The 19,161-nt window shown below is 41.2% G+C and overlaps 2 protein-coding genes across 2 annotated transcripts; one reads left to right on the forward strand and one right to left on the reverse strand.

Annotated features, from left to right (window-relative positions):
* Positions 1-518: 518 nt before the first annotated feature.
* On the forward strand, positions 519-13,605 carry tmem198aa (transmembrane protein 198aa). Its single transcript, XM_088383727.1, has 7 exons — positions 519-935; positions 6,218-6,490; positions 7,673-7,911; positions 8,201-8,413; positions 9,031-9,154; positions 10,781-11,073; positions 11,778-13,605. The coding sequence occupies exons 2-7, from the start codon at positions 6,352-6,354 to the stop codon at positions 11,928-11,930; spliced, it is 1,161 nt and encodes a 386-aa protein (XP_088239853.1). The 5' UTR covers positions 519-935; positions 6,218-6,351; the 3' UTR covers positions 11,931-13,605.
* A 446-nt stretch (positions 13,606-14,051) lies between these two features.
* desma (desmin a) lies at positions 14,052-18,258 on the reverse strand. Its single transcript, XM_088383767.1, has 10 exons — positions 17,582-18,258; positions 17,175-17,235; positions 16,970-17,065; positions 16,277-16,438; positions 16,060-16,185; positions 15,871-15,981; positions 15,591-15,700; positions 15,283-15,335; positions 14,901-14,992; positions 14,052-14,516 (listed from the first exon to the last, which is right to left on the reverse strand). The coding sequence occupies exons 1-10, from the start codon at positions 18,151-18,153 to the stop codon at positions 14,475-14,477; spliced, it is 1,425 nt and encodes a 474-aa protein (XP_088239893.1). The 5' UTR covers positions 18,154-18,258; the 3' UTR covers positions 14,052-14,474.
* Between the last annotated feature and the right edge of the window lie 903 nt (positions 18,259-19,161).

Raw genomic sequence — 19,161 nt, forward strand, 5'->3', positions numbered from 1 at the left:
CACAGTGATAAATTGTTCTCCTGGAGATGGCGCCAAAAGCACACTACTTGTAAATGTTTAATTCTTTCATAATCCCTAATGCATCCTCACCCATCAGACAACGGTGTATAAGGGGGTTCAATGTTGTGTATTATTTATTTACGTTTGGCTGTAAGAGTGCGTCAATTATCTTGCCAATTTACAGACGAAAATAGAGTCAAACATCGCATTACGTACAAGATACTGTGCATTGCCACGTATATATTGCTCTGGTTTTCAAACAATATCCTATAATTGGATTTATTGCCATTGATCGAATTTAAGGGAATATTAGCTTTTCTCCACGTTGTTCGGAACTCTCCGTGGTGCTGAAACAGAACACTTGCTCTTTTTATCCTCACATATCTTCCGCGCGTGAGCCCACTGTTTTTCTTGCCTCCTCCCCCTTTTCACTCACTTGCGCCCCTCACCCCTAACCCTCCCCCAGCCTTTTATTCTGCACAATAACAACATTTGGCCACGAGTCACCAAGCCTATTCGTTGCTGCCGTAATGAAATGGATCTCTCCCCCCTCTAATGCCGTGGAATGGTTTGGCCCGACCTGCACGATGAGACGCTGACAACAAAGGAAGCACATAGAGTGCTCTAAGGGGAGGGAGTGTGATGTAAACATAGAAAAACGGCTCACTTGCGGTTTTTTATTTCATTTCCTGGACTATCATGGGCTCTCAATATTGCATGAGGCGGACACAGCGTTTTTGCGTGGACAGACTCAATTATTACACGCGTGGATGAGAGCAAGGAGTTGAGAGCCGTGTGGCGTGTTGCTGGAGTTCTTCTCCAGGTTGGCACCATGCAATGAAATTGAAATGTGGTCTTTTTTTAAGCAGACCAAGAGGAGAAGAAATCCTTGTGGTTGTCTTTTCATGGAAACAGCCGACTATGTTTTTTATTAGGTGAGTTTTCTTTGTTCTGACCTGCAGCATGGCGCACGCAACACCGAGATTCCTACTAAGGCTGCATTTTCTAATTATTAAAAAAAAAAAAAAAAAGATTAACATGCTGATTAGCATCCTTCTATATTGAATGTTTTTTTTAACGTGCGTTTGAAAATGACACCAAACGCACTGATCATCTATGTGCTATTGTTTGTCTCCTATTGTTTTCATTAGGGAATATTTGGTTGTTTGTGAAACATATTGACCTCCACTCTTGCCAAGCGTCTGGCATATATATATAGCATCTATATGATTCCTGGTGCTATCTGAAAATAATAATTAAAATCATTAAACTCAGGATTTGATAATAATACATAAACCATAATTAGGTCTATCGAGCTATGTTTTATTTTCTTTTGTCTTTTTGTCTTGAAGCAAATGACTGTCTAATAATGACAAGACTAAGAATATACTGTATTTTGTATGCATCATACTCAGAATATATTTTTTCAAAAATGCATTGGTGTTATATTAGGTGGGGAACAGCACGATGGATGAGTGGTTACCACCTTACATTTCTGATGTTTGGGGTTCAAATCCAGGCTGAGGGTCTTCCTAGCCTGTCTGTTTCCTGCCACAATCCAAAACATGCTTCTTGAAGACCCCAGATTGTCCTGAGCTGTGAAAATAAGTGCAAATTGTTGTTCATCCGTACAGTCTGTGCTTCACGATTGGTTGGTGACCAGCCGGGGGTGTAATTTGAAAGCTAATGTTGATTTGTTGTTGTCAGTGAGGCAAAATTCAAATACTTTGTCAGACACTTGTTGAAGGTCGTGAAGTGTGTTGTGTGTGTGTTTGTGGGTGTTTATTTTACATTTAATACCATGGCAAAACGAACTCATACAATGTATTTCTAGCTGCTTTTGAATTGTGACATCAAGAAGAAAAGATGTTAAACCTAACAATGGGTGGTACGTTATTTGCATAAAGCACACAGGAATACAATATGTAGATGTAACACAAGATAATTTTCCTTAGTAGAGAACACAAAGAGTAAAATAGTAAGATTGAATCATAGTGTTTAAATAGACCTTGGTATCTGAATGAGGTTTTATATTCAAGTAATGTAATAAAAGGAGTTGTGAATAGCAGGTATGCAAAAAATTGGCTGTTCAAATGAGATCACGGGAGATATTGGAAGGCATAGTGCGCATTACATTGTATTTAAAGATCCATAATTTTAAAAAGCCTTTTGAGTGATGCCCCGTATGGTGCAGTGCTCTTATATAACTGTAATCAACATCCAAGCAGTCTTCCTCAAACCTTCGCCTAAGCGCCAAGCTCCGAGTTGATGAACAGTTTGGCCACAAGTCAAATATTCTATCTCTAGCAGACATTTTTCATTTCAGCCGCTAAAAAAAATGTGTTCGCCATCTTGAGAGGATTCAGCCGTTTTCAGAAATTGTACTGACGCAAGAAAATATGAGTCAGAAGTCCAAGGGAAAACTCAAAATGGTTGGCTCATTCAATTCCAAATTGCAATGGAAGATAGTTGAGTGATGAAACAGAAAAAAAAATAACAGTAGTGTCATGTAACGCACAGTTCAAAGGAAAGCAAGACAAAGCGAGTGCTACACTGGGAATTAAGCAAACTAGGCGAGGGACACAAAGGATGACCATGGCAGAGAAAGTCAATCCTAATCCCATTAATAGACACCTGAGACGTCTTTGGCATACAGCCGCACGCAAGTCACCCACACAAACGTCACAGTCTGTCCCACCATATGGAATCGACGACGACGTAACCACAGTTAGTGTAATGAGGACAGCATCAGATGTGACTCACAGCGTGCATGCAGCCTCAGGCGCTGCGGCCCATGTGGACATTTGTTTGCCATCTAGATGCTTTGATACGAGGCCCATCTCCATATTAGAATCTGTCAGATGCAAACATTATCTGCCAGTGCAAATTGTAGATTCCATTCAATTTAATTGTGTTGAATCAGTGCATTAGCGACTTTAGGAGAGAGGAATATCGATCTGCTTTGAACCAGAGACAAATTACACAATCTGGTCCGGCGTTGTTGTGTGTGAAGGAGCAAAGCGCTTGAAAGCAGACGACAAGAGATGACGTTGAAAGATAGAGAATGAACTGTAAGCTGATGAAAGCCTATTTAGCCCCCCGCTCGCTCACCTTCATCCTTCTAGCAATGACCAGGGCTTATGGAGGGATCACCGTTGAGACCACCAACACTAAACAACAAACTGCCTGTACTGTGTTTTGGGTTTGTGTGCTTTGAGTTGGCTGGATGATGCCATAGGTCACTAGCAATCTCAATAAATTTGTCGCACAAAAAAAGGGAGAACAGAGAGAGAGTGTGAGGAGAAAGTTAATGGTTGTTGTAGCGTCCATACAAATCACTCTGCTGCGTTTAAACTTAATGACCTCAACAGACACATGACTAAAGTTGAGGACGTTCCAATGCGAGTGCTCAGAGGATTAGGTTTGTGTTCCCGTATGCAGTCAACGCACGTATTTCTGACAGCCTAAAGGACGTATAACAATGTTATAGCCTCTAAAGATGTCCTTTCCTGGAGTTTGGACTAAGTGTAAACAAAGAGGTCCAAATACTGATGCTAATAAACACAAAGCTGGAAATAAGCAAAAGTGTTCTTGTTAAGATATTGTGAACTCTAAAAATGAGCATTTAAATAAAGAGCAACAAATTGAAATTGTACCAAGAACTTCTGGATCACGATCAAATTTAATACAAACAGTGGTTAGCTGTTAGCTTCCATTTATTCAAAATATTTTTTACCTGGTTTCAGATTTTCAAACTATTAACTAACCCAGGATTTTTTCATTTTGTTTTATTTGCATATCTACAGCAATCAGTATGCATTCAGAGCTCGGTGTGAGATGGACAGTAAGCATTTATATTATGATGCAAATTAGCCACTAGCAGTAAATAAGCAAAAAAGAAAAATAGTACTGTAATATATTTATTACATATTAGATAAAAATAACTCGGACACCATTTGCATATCAATTTCTTCTGTTGTGGATAAGAGAAGAAAAATAAATGGAAAACAGAACTCAGAGTCGCGAGTGTTAAAAGGTTAACAAAACAACAGCGATTACATTATTGGCCTGACTGAGGCATGCAAGCATTGAAACAGCTCTGATTTGTATCCAACAGACTGCACTGCAATTTTGCCTTTCTTCCAGCTGGGAAGAAAAGCAAGGTTTTTAAAAAAAAAAGCCTTTGAAAAGCTGGTTTCTTCGCAGTTTCTCTGTACAAGAGCTCTTAAGTAGGACGGCCAGGAAAGCAGCAGGAAACCCATTTAGCCATAAAGAGAACATTTCCATTTCTTTTTCTGCAGTAGCCTCGGTGAGTGATTGTTTACATGTTGTTGAAACGAGGTCGATTTAGCTTTGTTTTGCTTATGGCAACAGTATTTTTGGAGATTTTTTTTAACAGGGGATCTAATATCACATATGTTATTTTCTCAATTTAACAGAGATGTGTAAACCTATGGGGAACAAATTTTAAAGCTTGATGAAGCTCCCTGCTCCTGCTGGATGGTGTGATGTCTCCGCCCACATGTCTTTAGGCTAAGCACATCCCATGATAACTTTGGCAGCTCTCCAAAGGAATGAGGAGGCTGAAGGAATACTGAGTTGAGCCCACAGCAAATCTGGTTCCACCTTAGTGGATGCTTTAGCTTGTTTGCTGTGGTTGATTCTAGCACAAATGGATGATGTTTACATTTTGGTAAATGATCAAAAATTAGATCAGAGGTCATCGGCTACCAGGGATCTCAAAGCGCACCTAGTACAAGCGTGTTCCCTTAGAAACAACACTTGCCGCTTTTACATTAGCAGAGTTCTTATATTGCTGCAGGTTGTTATGGCAACAGGGAGGATGTGACATAATCCAATGAAGTGTTGTTTAATCAGGTCCCTGGGTCTGGCCTGAAGCGAAGTCTTTTTCGTTTAATTGTGTCTTCGTCTTCATGAGAACGGTGCGTGTGAATATATCAGGCTGTCGCGTCGATAAATGGTCCAGAGAACTCGACCGCATTTGTTGTCACGCTGGGCAGCATATGTGGAAAAGGTCAAGCTAAGTAGTGTGAAGCTCTTTTTAACCAGGTCATACTCTGCTTGAAAAGAATTGTTCATCGGAGGGCAAAAAAAAAAAAAAAAAAGAGGTACAAAACTTTTGGAGACTTGGTGACTTTGAATGAGTTTCAGTTCCTGTTCTTCAGCGCAAGAGACTCCTTTGTTGCGACATCAAAATCAAACAGGACTGCAAGCTAAGCACTACTCATGATGCATATTGTGTGCTCACCAGCCACTTAAATGAGTAACCCATTTTTTCCTTGCTCAAGGGCACCTTTAGGAGTAAACCAGCATCTACTGTTGCCAATCCACGATCTGATCTTAAAGCAAACCAACGTGCAGCCTCATTGACCGAGCTTCTGCCAACTCTGTATTAATACTAATCGGCTTTAGCTCTGAGTCATGCGCACCGCCCACAGAAGCTACTGATAACACCCTTACATTAATATTCTTCATCTTAACCTATATAGTTAGTTCCATTTGATATAGCGACGATGTGTGATGGCACAATTGCATTTTGAGTTTTAAAAGCAATGAAAGTTAGTCATTGGTACATTGTTGGCAGAGTTGCCATAAAGCTTTTCTAAAACCCTTGCAATTGCACCAAACAAGATGGAGGACTGTTGACACACCACTCACTGCAACCACTACTACTGCTGCTGCAGTGTGTAGGAGGGCTCTTTATATAACACGCCAACTTAATTAACACCAGGGACGTCAAATTGTGGCCAGTGGGCCAAATCTGGCCCGCAATGTAATTATATTTGGCCCACAAAGACAAATTGTGCATCAACTTTGTGTCAGTATTATAACATTTCAATCAATCAACATTTTCCGTGTTACCAAGAAATAATAAATACAATTAATCAAAACATAAGAAACAGTATATAATTCATTCTTATTATAAAATTGCATTGATAACTTATGTATTTTGTAGCATTCTTTAATAACATTGATCCTAAGTTGATAGAACATTACAAAAGTTAGGTCTTTGTCTTAAGCTCAGGTTTGTTCTTGCTTCACTGGATGATTTTGTTGTCATATCACCTGGGAATGTTATTGTAGTGCTAAAATGTTTTTTGCTCAAATCAGAGCATGCTGTTATGCTCTCCAGCTGAGCACTTTCAGTTTGTGATCAATAAACTCTTGCCTCTCTCTCTCCTTCCTTTTTTTGTAGCTTCCCATAACTCAATGGGTGAGGCCCAGTAATTTAGAACCCCCCCCGTCCCCACCCCACAGCCCCGAACAACCGCTTCATACCTGACCTGCAGACGCCTCCCATCAACACTGGCTCCCTTCACATCTGCCGACATGGCCTCCACCGGCCGGCTGCTGGGTCTGGCCGAGCTGGGGCTGAAATGTGACCAGGAGATAGAGAGGAGATATGAAATTGTGCCGTCGGTGGTCTGCTCCATGAGCTGCCTTTTCGGAATCATCTACTGCTTCTTTGGTATGTGATGCGACACGGTTCTGCTCATATTCAACAAAATAATTACCGACTTCTCAGAGAAACCCAGTGAAGGGACTCACATTTGTGTGTAAAAAGGTCATTTCAGTTTGTAATTCCTCATACCTGTGCAAAACGGTAAAAGGTCGAGAGCATGTACCGTAAAACATCTCCCAACTCTTTGAAAGAGCATTGCTTTCGTGAAGCCAAAAGCTTTTTTTTTCCCGCAGATCATATTGTGTTTCTCATTATACAATTATGTTCAAACTGCCATCCATGCTTAAATACTTACAATACATGACAGTTCTGTGCAGTCACAGAGGTAATGCAAATGAATCAGGTGGTACATTTCTTTAATTCAGCCCAACAAAGCAGAATGTTGTAGGGAGACAAAAGGCCAGCACAAAAGCAGGAGAACTAAAAGGGCAGAAGCTGACAGGAACAGATGGGATGGAGGCCTCCATTGCTCGAGGGATATTAAGGGAAGGTGAGGAAACAATGAGAGGGAGTGTCTGCAAGACAAATACAATGTAAGGATTTGTCCGGGAGAAGACAAGAAAATCCCGGCTTTATACCCATTACAATATGAAAGAACAATTACGGATTAAAAATCCGTCAAATCTAAAATTGGGTTTAGGTCTGCAGGATGTTGGCACTTTTCGAACAAATTGACAGGAGATAAGGAAACCTAAAAGAGTATGTATCAAATGAATGCGCTTCGGCGACCAGAGCTTGTTCTTTAGTCTGGACAGGAAAAGGAGTCGCGCAATGCCCGGCTACACAAATATCAGAAAATACAATGTTGATTCCCCTTGAGTCGAGTGGAGTCCATTTTAATAAGCACAAACACAAAGCTGAATAGCTTTCATTACAACACAGCACATTGAAATGATGCTGTGCGTAGAGCAAAAAAGAAATACTGAAGATGCCGTGCAAAGAGACTAAGGAAACGGAAATTAGAAGGTCGTGCTCGCCCTTATGACATGATACAAAGATTAGCACATTTGGACACAACCGCTAACAATGCTATCGGGTTTTCCACCATATTCTAATACGTGAAGGCCTCTCGAGCCGATCCGACAACACTCTATGCTCACTGTGGCATGGTTATATTATCATCCATAAAAAATAATTTATGAGCGGTAATTTGCTTGCATGCTGAGTGTGCTTTCTACCTCCTCTCAGGCTACAGATGCTTCAAGGCCGTTCTGTTCCTCACCGGCCTCATGTTTGGCTCTGTGGTCATCTTCATGCTGTGCTACAAGGAGAGGGTGATGGACACTCAGCTCAGCATAGAGGCGTCGGTGGGCATCGGCCTCGGGATTGGGACTCTGTGCGGATTGGTGACGATGTTGGTCCGCAGTGTCGGACTGTTCATGGTGGGCCTGCTTTTGGGACTGTTGGTTGGAGTGGCTTCATTGGTGGTGAGGAAACAAATTGTTTGCTACCGGTTGAGTTCCTAGCTCAAATTTCCAAACGTTTTTCGGAGGGATGTTTGACACCACATTAAAATAAAAATGTTTAACTTTAGTTCCCGACACATGAGGGTTTACCGGTAGTAGTAGTGTCGAGTACCGATACCTAGAAAAAAATACCATGTATCAGTCCGATACCTGGTATCGGTACTCGCCCCTCCCATGATCGAAAATGCCATAAAGCAACGTTTTCCATTCCTGACAATGAATCTCTGTATTTACCGTCATTCTCTTCAAGGTCATGGAGGAATTTTACCACCCCAAAACAGTTTGGGTTCCTCTGGGAATTCTTCTGGGTTCCGGGACCCTGTTTGCCGTCCTCACTCTTCAGTGGCAGCGTTGCTTTGTGACCTTCTCCACCGCCACTTTCGGTTCTGCCATCATTACCATCACCGTGGATTACTTCATAGAGCTTTTTGCGATGGTGCAATACGTCTACGAGAGACTCAAGGTTCTTCTTCTACTTTCTTTGTGCTTCTGGCGGAACTTTTAATTGCACACGCAGACAGAAATACGATTTAGTCCTTCCTGAATGGGAGTAAATTGCTTGGCTGCGAAGTAAAGATAACGCTGTTATTTGGGGTTGGAGCAATGCAGCTCTGCAAACTCCATTTCCAAATCTGTCAAGCAACGAGCAGATCACAAACCAGATATGGAAAATAACTATTTATCAAGCACTTGCACAGTGCATGCACAACATACTCCTTGATGACTCATTGGAAATGTGCAGCCGAGCGTTTCATCTTTTCTTACTGGCGATGCAGTGAGACACATTTGCAGGAGGCCAAGGGGTCATAGACGCTTCCCGTCATGAATCATTCCGTCTTGTACAGGCCCATCAGACGGCACTTTGTCCAGAAAATCGTTATACCCGCCCTCTGTCCATATGCGCAAGAGAGCTAGCCTAAATCTTCCTCAGGGTATATTTACACCTGCCGATGCTAAACTCTTAGCTATCCCTTTTAATCTTGCTAATAAATTAAAATCAACAAATTTGATTTCAGCTTTTGTAGGCTTAATACAGCAACTGTTTTTTCACACCACTCATGATCTCTGTTTACAATATAGGTGGCACCCAAGAAGCCAATGTGCTGGTTCACGTGGATCATCATGGGGGTGTGGCCAGTCCTGGCACTGCTTGGGGTGCTGATTCAGTGGAAAGTCACAGCAGAGGGTTTTTCTCACACAGAGGGTGAGGGCACCATCACTGTTATTTCAATTGACATGCAAATATCAGTATGTTGAAAATGAAATAAAATAAAATGTTCCAATACTTTTGGAGATCATCTTACAGTATAACGCACCAAATACACTCGCTAATCAAGTAGCAATCTTAGTATACTCTGCTAAGGAGGAAACAGTTTTCAGCGGCAATACAAATAAATTAAAATAAGGAACTCCGTGTTCCAATACTTTTGGAGATCATCTTACAGTATAACGCACCAAATACACTCGCTAATGAAGTAGTAATGTTAGTATACTCTACTCAGGATGAAACAGTTTTTAGCGGCAATACAATCCTTTTTTTTGTCTCCTTTATTGACCCTCAAAATTTTATGTTCCATGGTTACAAACCAATTTTTGTACATGGAATTACTCGAGAAGATCTTTTTAAGTATCAACATGAGTTCACCGCAAGCTGCTGCAATGATTAGGAGCTCTACATTTGTCACAAGTTCATTGAACGGTTTAATTGCTTTGGGTATAACTATAATTAGAGAGAACGTAATGTGTGCCTTTTGTGTGTTATTAAAGCAAATAGTTTTTGTGTGTGTTTGCCCATGTGCAGGTATGGATTAGGCAAAAGAAAGTATGACTTTGCGTTACTATGACAACTATGGTCGGTTGTACTCAAGCCCAGACTCTGACGACTTGAATAAAAAAATCTGGGAATCTTGGTAAATATTTAGTAACAAATATCATATTTGCAGTGATGTATTCCTTTTTAATGTTTATCTCAATTATATAACGTTCTGTGTGATTTGAAAAAGCTTGTTGCTTGGTTGGAGTCCTTTCATGCTCTCAATTAATGGTAGAGAATAGAGGGAAAGGGGTGGATGGGTGTGAGGAGGGGGTGGGGGGTTGCAGGGGTCTAAACTGGTGCAGACTGGGTAAACGGGGCACTCAAGTGGGCCAGTGAAGAAAGTCACGTGGGCGTTATTGAATTGCATGCAGCACACTAGTGATCTGTTTGAACATAATTGGCTCGTCTTCCTCTTCACTTTGTTTTGTTTCGTTCTCCATCTGAGCACCCTCATCGACATTATATTCTCCTATTAAGACGCAGAGACACAATAAGTGGCATTTGGCCAGGGGGTCCAGAGAGAGTTAGTTGAGGAAAAGAAAATGGGGGTTTCATGAAGCAATTCTCTGACAGATGGTGCCTTGTTATCCAGGCGCTCACACAAAAGAAAGCAAAACAATGGACAAGATGAACGCACACGCTATAAATTTTCATGCTGTGAGGCTGCTTTGACATTATTGCATCATCATTGCATCGCATTACCACCTAACATTAAGCAACATTTAAGTGCAGAATAGGATGATAGAAGTGAAATGAAATTTTTAAGGTCGCTTTCGAGATATTTTGTTGTTGTTTTATTTTAATGAGGGTTACAAACGCAGACACGTTCGCAAGTCATTAACCGTAAAACCGTAATGGGGAGAAGTAGCCAGTTGCAGATTTGCTTTTCTTTCTCCGATGGGATCATTAACAATCTTAAAGATGAAACGTTATTAAAGTGTGTTATTATTGTTTTTGCATTCTCAGGAAATTAATAACATGGTTGTTCCTAATTATCTTCCCTTGCCTCCCCAGTGGTTTTGAGTCGGCAACAAAGGCGAGTGCAGCTCATGCGAATCCGGCAGCGAGAGGAAAAGCTCAAAAAGGAGAATGAGAACAAGAAGAAGAAAAAACAACAGAGCCAGAAGAGCGGCCCAAAACAGAAAACCAACAGTCACCACCAGCAGTACCACCACCCGGGGACATCCCACCCGCATCACCCATCCCGAAGCACGCAACCCCCCAAAGTCCCTCCCCCTCAGACTGACCCAGGCTTCCACCGCAAGCCCAAACCCAAAAAGCGCTTTGAAGGGGATGTGCTCTCACCGGTAAGAGATTTATTTACTTCATGTGTTGAGGGGGAAAAAAAATCTGTTTACACTTTTAGAACAGTGAGGTAATTGTTTGTTTTTGTTGTGTTGTTGTCTGGCAACCAAAATAGAAATGCTACCTTGCTTGTGAAGTGGTAAATTTGAATTTAGGTTGTACCCACACCTTGTGATTTATTGTTCATTTTAACAACAAACTGAAACAAACATTGGCTTCACTTTTAAGTCAAAAGCTAAAAATAATGTCAACACTATCGTGTTTTTCTCCCAAGTCAACCCAGCAACATGCCTTTTAGAATGGATTCTCATATTGCTTTTCAAATGCTCCTCGGGAGCAAATGAAATTAAGTTTGGGGTGCCCCAAGGGTTAATTTTGGGTCTCCTAGTTTTTAGTCTTTTCATGCTTCAGGAGCTACAGTATCATCTTCAACACTTTTGCAGATGACACACCATGCATTTGAGCATGTGTGTGTGTGAGTGAGTGTCTTTGCATGGTGGGATCTTTTCACATTTTCTCGGATTTTTATTTATTTATTTTTTGGGTGAAACACTGTTAGATTTGTCTGTATAAAAGGTGACAGCAGCCATTAATACACTGATGTTTGGCCTTGGGTAAAAAGCTTTGAGTGCTGTCGTTTTATTTATTTTATTTTATCTTTACATGGCTGTTGTGTCCTCACTCCACTATTTGTATCTGTCCACAGAGCTACATCCGCAGTTTCAGGGACAGACAAACAGACAGACGAGCGTATTCCCACAGTCGAATGATGAGCCGCTCCCGGATGGCTGAACTTGACTACGACTGTGGCTCTCAAGTGCCCCTCACAGCACCTTCTGGAGCTCCAGTTCGGATCTGATGCCTCAAAATGTGCAGATCCTTCCCAAATTACAAAATTACAAAAACGTGTTACGCATGTTTTGGCACGCCAAAGGTTGTGTCCATCAAATTAAAGCCGCAGGAACACAAGAACTATAGGCATGTTAAATCGGCTTGTTGTTTGTTTTCAATAGCAAATAAATGCAAGAAAAAACTCATGTTATCAGAGGAAAGCACACTACTAGCTGCAGTTGTTACAATATAAACTGGCCCCAAAAGGAAACTGACTGTGCTAATCATGTTGTGTTGTCAAGGCAGGCAACACACAACAGTGAACATGTAATGAAATCATGTGCTACAGTTTTGGTTCAGACACACAAGCCCTTTGGCAAGTGATGGATTGTACCAAATTTTGGCGAAAGTGAGGGTGGTTGTCTCCCAATGTATGTAAATGTAATCATGTGATGGTTTTTGTCGTCGTTTTGTTTTGTTATGTTTTTTTAGGAAAACACACAATACTATCATTTTTTATAAATTGCACGAATCCCATCATGATGGCAGCGAAGACATTCAAATGTGGGTTCTTGATGTGCTTGTGATGGAATCAGTTGCAAGGGCGCCCTCTACCGTTTACAACTGGACTGGACAGAAAGCAGCATTTTTACGGTCTTAACTTTGTATTCGTTTTATAATTGTTACTTTAATTGTTGGGCCATGAAACAAAGCAGCCACTGCTTAACTTTACATATAAATATATATATTCAAATGGCACCAAAAGCAAATTTTTACCTATTTTTTTGTGTACATCTTGTAGATGTTTAAATAGGAAAAAATAAAGGGTTGCGATGACTTCAATAGTGAAGTGCCACAACAAATGTTGTGCTTGTGTTAAATTTGGCAGGCCTTGCACTTGTTTAAGGGGTACACGTGCACTGTTACCCCTTTCATGCACGTGTGTCCTTGTCGAACTGTTTTGTGTTTTCATTGTGTCAATGTGTCTGTGACATGTGCTCTCGTGTCAAGTTAGAAGTAGGTCACATTATTATTTTCTAATTGTATTGGCATTAAATGCTTTGAATGGATTGACGGATATGTTCGACTTTTGTGACATTGGATTCATTGTCTTCCCTTAGCCTTTGTCTTTTCTTCTTCCTGTCTTCTCTTTTTATAGTGTCTTGTTTAAACCGTGCAGAAAAAAGGGCTTCGAAAAAGCATGAGGCATTTTCATCTTACCATGCGCAATGTATTGTCATCAATTTGCATTTGAGTTAAATTTTGCCACATTTGTTATTTGACATGATTTTTTGTTATACAATTGCAGGAAAATTAACTGCTCACATCTCAACAGCTAACAGTTGAATTACTCCACGTTGAATATTGAATTGCTCCAGTGAAAATTGTGTAGATATCATAACGCAAGTACTTCTTAAATGTAATGAACGTTCGCTGTCGTCACGTTTACGCCATGGTCTTGTAAATATATTTTTTTTTCCTGCAATTATTTTTTCTGGTGCAGTAGATATTTTTAATTGTGTTCTTGAATGCTCAAGTGATTTGTTTTGTTTTTTTATTTGAGCGACAGACATGAGCCAGTGAAGAGATATTGATTCACCTTATTGCCATCATTTCTAATATTATTATGATTATTGTTATTATTAAGCATGTCTTTAAATGGACCTATGATATGATTAAATGACATACGTGTAATTCTACAATTACTGTTGTGTTTTTTTAAAAGTGGGCACATGACTCATAGTTGCAATAAAATTAAAATAGGGATGCCATATTACTTACCAACTCTCTTGGCCTGTGCTGCTCTCAGCTTTGCCATTTTGCTGCATTCTAGATTTTTCTACCCCCCCTACCCCCCAACCCCCACCCAAACCCACCCACCCACGCTTCTTTTCTCCGCTAACATTTTCAGTCCAATGACTTCAGACACATGCTGCATTGTGGATCTGGCTCAAGCTGAGCCCAGCTCCTTATCAAGCTATTTTTCACACGGACTGTTTCTGATCATCTTGTTTTCTCAGAATCAATTGAATGTGCGCAGCAAAACGGTAGGCTTGGTGTCAAAGCAATTGTTCCAGATGATAAACTGAGTCCGCGCAGGCAACAAAAATTTCAAAGTTGGTGATTGCCTGACCAAAAAAAAAAAAACTTTGAACAAGTAACAAATGTCTTTTATTGTGCTATTTGAGTCAGAGTGAAGCGGCTTGACATGGTTGCCCATGCACACACAATCACACGCTCTCGGCACAAGGCCAAGATCATAATGTCACACATGACTTAGTTCCTTTTTTCAAGAGATGCTTCTTGACATATTTAACCACCATCTTCCCATCTTTTGCTCCGGCCACTAACACTAACACAAGCCATTCTCGATTCAATCGCACAAATGCATATCAACACAGACAAAACGTGGAAAATGTGCCGTCACAATTCGCTCTGACCCGCTTTGATGCCTTGTGGCTTGCAAGGTTTGGCATAAATACGCAATAGTGGGAAGATGCCTATATTTTTTAATTTTTATTCATTTTTTTTGCAGCTTATTGTAATAGATTTTGATGTCATCACCTCCCTTTCACATGATGTCCTGCTGGTGCTGTGTGGACTCGCTGACAACCTAAGAGAGATATTAAAAAATAGTTTGACTGCTGGTTAAGAATCTATTTATTGTGCAACATTAAGGATCAAAGTATGTTGTAGATAATGCTGGAGAATATTTTCCATCCACAGTTAAGTGTGTCAGTCAAGTGGGAACGTGACAAAAAGTCTGGCATGACTGCAGGTTTATTAATATAATCTTTCTTTTTTTCTTTTTTTTACTAACAGACTTCTCTTGTGAGAAGTTAGAAAATAGTACAAAAAAGTTAGAAAATGGTACATGATCAACTTAGCACCCCCAATGAATTAAAAATATTTTCATTACATCTGGATATGAAAAAAAGATGTCACTGGTTTATTTCCAAGTGACTTCTAATGGGTGTTTGTGTGTGCTTGCGCCAACCTCTCCATCACGGGTCTCGATGGTCTTGATGAGAACTGTTTTCTTTGAGTGCATCTCGGAGGAACGCTGCGACTGAGACTCGGGACTGGTCTCTGGAATGAGACATACACAAACATAGCCTCATTTTAATTCTAATGACACTTATGACTCTCGGCTCAGCCCACACACCAGTTGGTTGAACCAGCGAGCCTCAAGGGTTGGTTACATGTCATATATCCCCACACAGTGGTGAGTATGGGTCATTGGAGTTATGTAATATGCTGAAAATAGCAACCCCCCGTGTTTGGTAAGGGGTTATACTTAGTCTTTTGACCCTTCCTCCGCAATTTCGAATGCTTATCTTATGGGTATGTTTGTGTAAAGACCGCACAGTTTCACCGACCTCTAAATCCAATGGCGGAATAGGCAGTTTGGAGAGGCATTGTGGTGGTGATCCTAGAAAATAAGAAAACACAAAGATATACAATATTTATAATATAATATACAGCAATTTGTTTAATTCCTATACAGTTAATTTTGCTGTTTGCAAGCTGATCCATAAATAGCCAAAATGTGTGTTTTATTGATGCCCATTCAAATGCATTGGGGGGGAAAAATAATAAATAAATAACAAATTGATAGATGGGCAACATATATGTTAGCAGCAAGTATTGTGGGGGTTATATACAAGTTTATATGAGAATAGCGCACCTGGTCTCTTCTCCCTCCAGCAGCTTGCGGTAGGTGGCAATCTCAATATCCAGAGCCATTTTGACATTCAGAAGGTCCTGGTACTCCCTCAGGTGACGGGCCATATCGTCCTGGAAAGCAAATGCTGTCGTCAAATAAACACCCGTCTCTAAACATTCAAGCGCTGCGACGATTGCAAATAAACGCATCTGTGACAAGGATTAAGTGCGCTCGATTTCCCATTCATGCATCAGATGGATGCTGTTCTATTTAAGTTGCGGATGGAATATAAAATATTGACCTTCATTTTAGCAATGTCCTCCTCCAGACGTGCGATCGTATCCTGGTAACCGGAAGCCTCACGACCCATGCGGTCTTCAATCTCTCTCATCTGACGCAGCAGAGACTCATTCTATGGCGTAACAGAGATGTGAGGAAGAAGAGAAGTCGAGCAAAAATAAAAAATGCTTCATATGTGTTTGATACTCACGGTGCCCTTGAGTGAGTCAATCTCACAAGTATAGGACTGGATCTGGTGTCGGAACTCCATGCTCTCTTGTTTGGCAGAGCGCAGGGCATCATTGTTCTTACTCACAGCCTGGTTCAGATCTGTGACCTTAGGAAAGAAGGTTGACATTTGAGCGATACAATACCAGACCAACGTTTATCTACATAACAAGATTTGGTTTGTGAATGTCGCGTCCTACCTTAGATTTGTACCAGTCCTCGGCTTCTGAGATGTTCTTGGCAGCGATCGCCTCGTACTGCATGCGGATGTCCCTCAAAGCAGCGGTCAGGTCGGGTTTGGACATGTCCATCTGGATCTGCACCTGAGTGTCCTGAATATGGCTCTGCAGCTCACGGATTTCCTGGAGGAAAAAATGTATTTTCAACACACATGGAAATCGTAGATGTTAAGTAAAAAGTTCATTGTATTATTTATGGCACGTACAATATTAGCAGAGAACAGACAACTATATTAGGCTCATTGAATTAGGCACAACTGTTACATTTGAACTGATAAGGCTTGGTTGCTTTCAGCTGCCCTGTGGACCAACCAAAATAGCTTTGCATCTGTTCACATGCATACTCTTCTTTTTTGTTCTTGATATAGACAACAGCTGACAAGCTCTCTTCAAGCAGGCCACAGTTGAGAATTTCCCAAAGGTTAAAGTTGAGGTGTAAAAAAACTGCACTTCACCATATGCTTCTTCAAACAGATCATAATCATGGCGTTCACTGAATATGAGTTACTGTGAAATGTGTCATAAATATCCCGTGTGTATATTTTCCAGCCCTTGAACTTCTCAATGTGCCAGCATCTGATTGAGTCTATTTACAGTATTTTGGACATTGGTCAACAGCTACAAAAGATATATTTAACTGACTGCTCAACAAACCTCTTCGTGGATCTTCTTGAGGAAGGCAATCTCTTCTTGCAGACTCTCGATACGCCTCTCCAGGTCCAACCGGGCCAGAGTGGCACTGTCCACATCCTAGAAAAAAATAAAAGGAAGAGCAGATATATAGTCTGTCTATAGGAAGATTAAATTGAGTTAGTGGGGGACATTGCAGTAGCATTAATGAACTGGGGGGTTGACGTACAGCTCTGAAGGCAGACAGATTATTCTCGGCTTCTTCCTTTTGGTGAACCTCCTCCTGTAGTCTGCAATGAAGAAAGGAAACAATGAAACTTGTATTTAAAAAAAAAAAAAAAACTGCATTTAATGCCAAGTTTATCACACAACTGTCACAATGGACACTGGGTGGAAGAAAAATTACAGAACACAAATCAAGGTATTTTTAGTGATGGGAAAATGAAGCTTCAAATTTGCTTCATGAACCAGTTGTATTATTTTACTTCTCGAGATGGCACTTATTGTTCACACTGACTTGCCATTTCTTAAACCAACAATGTCATCTAGAAGAGTAAAAAAATATAACAACTGGTTCATGACACAAGTTTGAAGCCTCAGCTTTCCATCACTGCCCTCAACAAACCGCTCACCTACCTGAGTTTCAGTTTTTGAAGGTCATCAGCCAGGTTATCTCTTTCCACCTCCACACGGGCACGCTGGTTGGACAAAGCTTCAATTTGCCTCCTCAGCTCCCTCATTTCATCTTCGTACATCTCAGCCACACGCCCGGGTCCCTCGCGGCCCTTGAGCTTCTCGATCTCCACCGTCAGAGCAGCGTTCTGCTGCTCCAGGAAACGAACCTTCTCAATGTAGCTGGCGAAGCGGTCGTTGAGATGCTGAAGCTCGGCCTTCTCGTTGGTCCTTGTGTTGAGGAAGTCTTGGTTCATGGCATCGGCCAGGTTGAAGTCAAGTTTCTCACCGTAGGTGCGCATGGCTGTGGAGGAGCCCAGGCCGAGGCCGGCGCCCCCGGAGGACGCCCTGAAGCTGGAATACGACGGACCACCACTTTTGACCTCATACACTCGAGTAGTATGGCTCGAGGAGCTGCGACCTCCTCCTCCATGAGTGGAGAAGAGGGAAGACATCGGAGATGAACCGACACCAGTACCAAAGGTGCGGCGGTACGAAGAGGCCGACTGGGCGGAAGAGGAGTAGGACTTGCTCATGGCTGCTGGTTTGATGTATTTTGATGTTGGTGGAGTTGCTCGAGAAGCCAAGACCCAACTGAGCCGCTGGGTGAATGGGACAGGAACCAAGTGAAGAACCCCCCTGCAGCATGCGTGACTATTTGTAGCTTTGCCACACCCACCGTCACCACGACACCGCCTCAATGTCCGCCCATTACCTCTTTTGTCTTTCTACCACCTGACTCCACCTTGCCTTCATTTTTTTTTAAATCACTTTTGCATAACTTTTATCATAATAATTTGGACAGCACATACACTCACTAGTCATAACATTAGGCATACCTGCACTGCGTCATCTCCAGGTATTTGCCCATATCATGTCGCTAAATAAATTTTGGAGGATTTTTTAGAAACTTCCGACTGCTTACATTCATACTCCAAAGGCCTATGCTGGACATTTCCTCGCCCCTCTGTAGCCACTCAGCTGTTGCAGTGCTTTCCTTCCCTCCTAACCCCCATTAGCCTCCTATTGCCAGACGCCTATTCAGCTGTCCAGCGAGTCTGGTTTCAACTGCTTGTGGTTGTGCGTGCGTGCATGACAGATGGATCCTGAATATAATTGAGTGTTTCATTTGCATGCGGTCATTTCAACAACCCAAAATGGTGAGTTGGATAGTTCTTAAACACTGTATACAGCAAGTAAAGACGTCAAAAGGTGAACATGAAAACTCTATTTATCTATTTTTTACAATAGCACGTAATAATGAGTTGTGACAATCTGAAAGCCAATTCCTAAAGATTACTATTATTTTTTATTTTTTTTATAATATCAAAACAATTCTATAAACACAGTATGAGTTGCCACCCAGTCAGTAGCTATACTTATAGCTGGGTCATGCATTGCCCTCCCTCAGTTATGTAAGGAGTAGTATGAGTTACTGCCAAGAAGGTCACATAATTTTGCCATAGGGGATCTCCACTCTGTCACACAACAGAAGTACGATGCTATTTGTGTGTCACTTTATCCTAAAAGAATTTCTAAAAGTA

Source organism: Syngnathus floridae, chromosome 8, assembly GCF_059516105.1.
Source record: "Syngnathus floridae isolate MCC-2025c chromosome 8, RoL_Sflo_1.0, whole genome shotgun sequence".
In the NCBI taxonomy this organism is placed as follows: Eukaryota; Metazoa; Chordata; class Actinopteri; order Syngnathiformes; family Syngnathidae; genus Syngnathus; species Syngnathus floridae.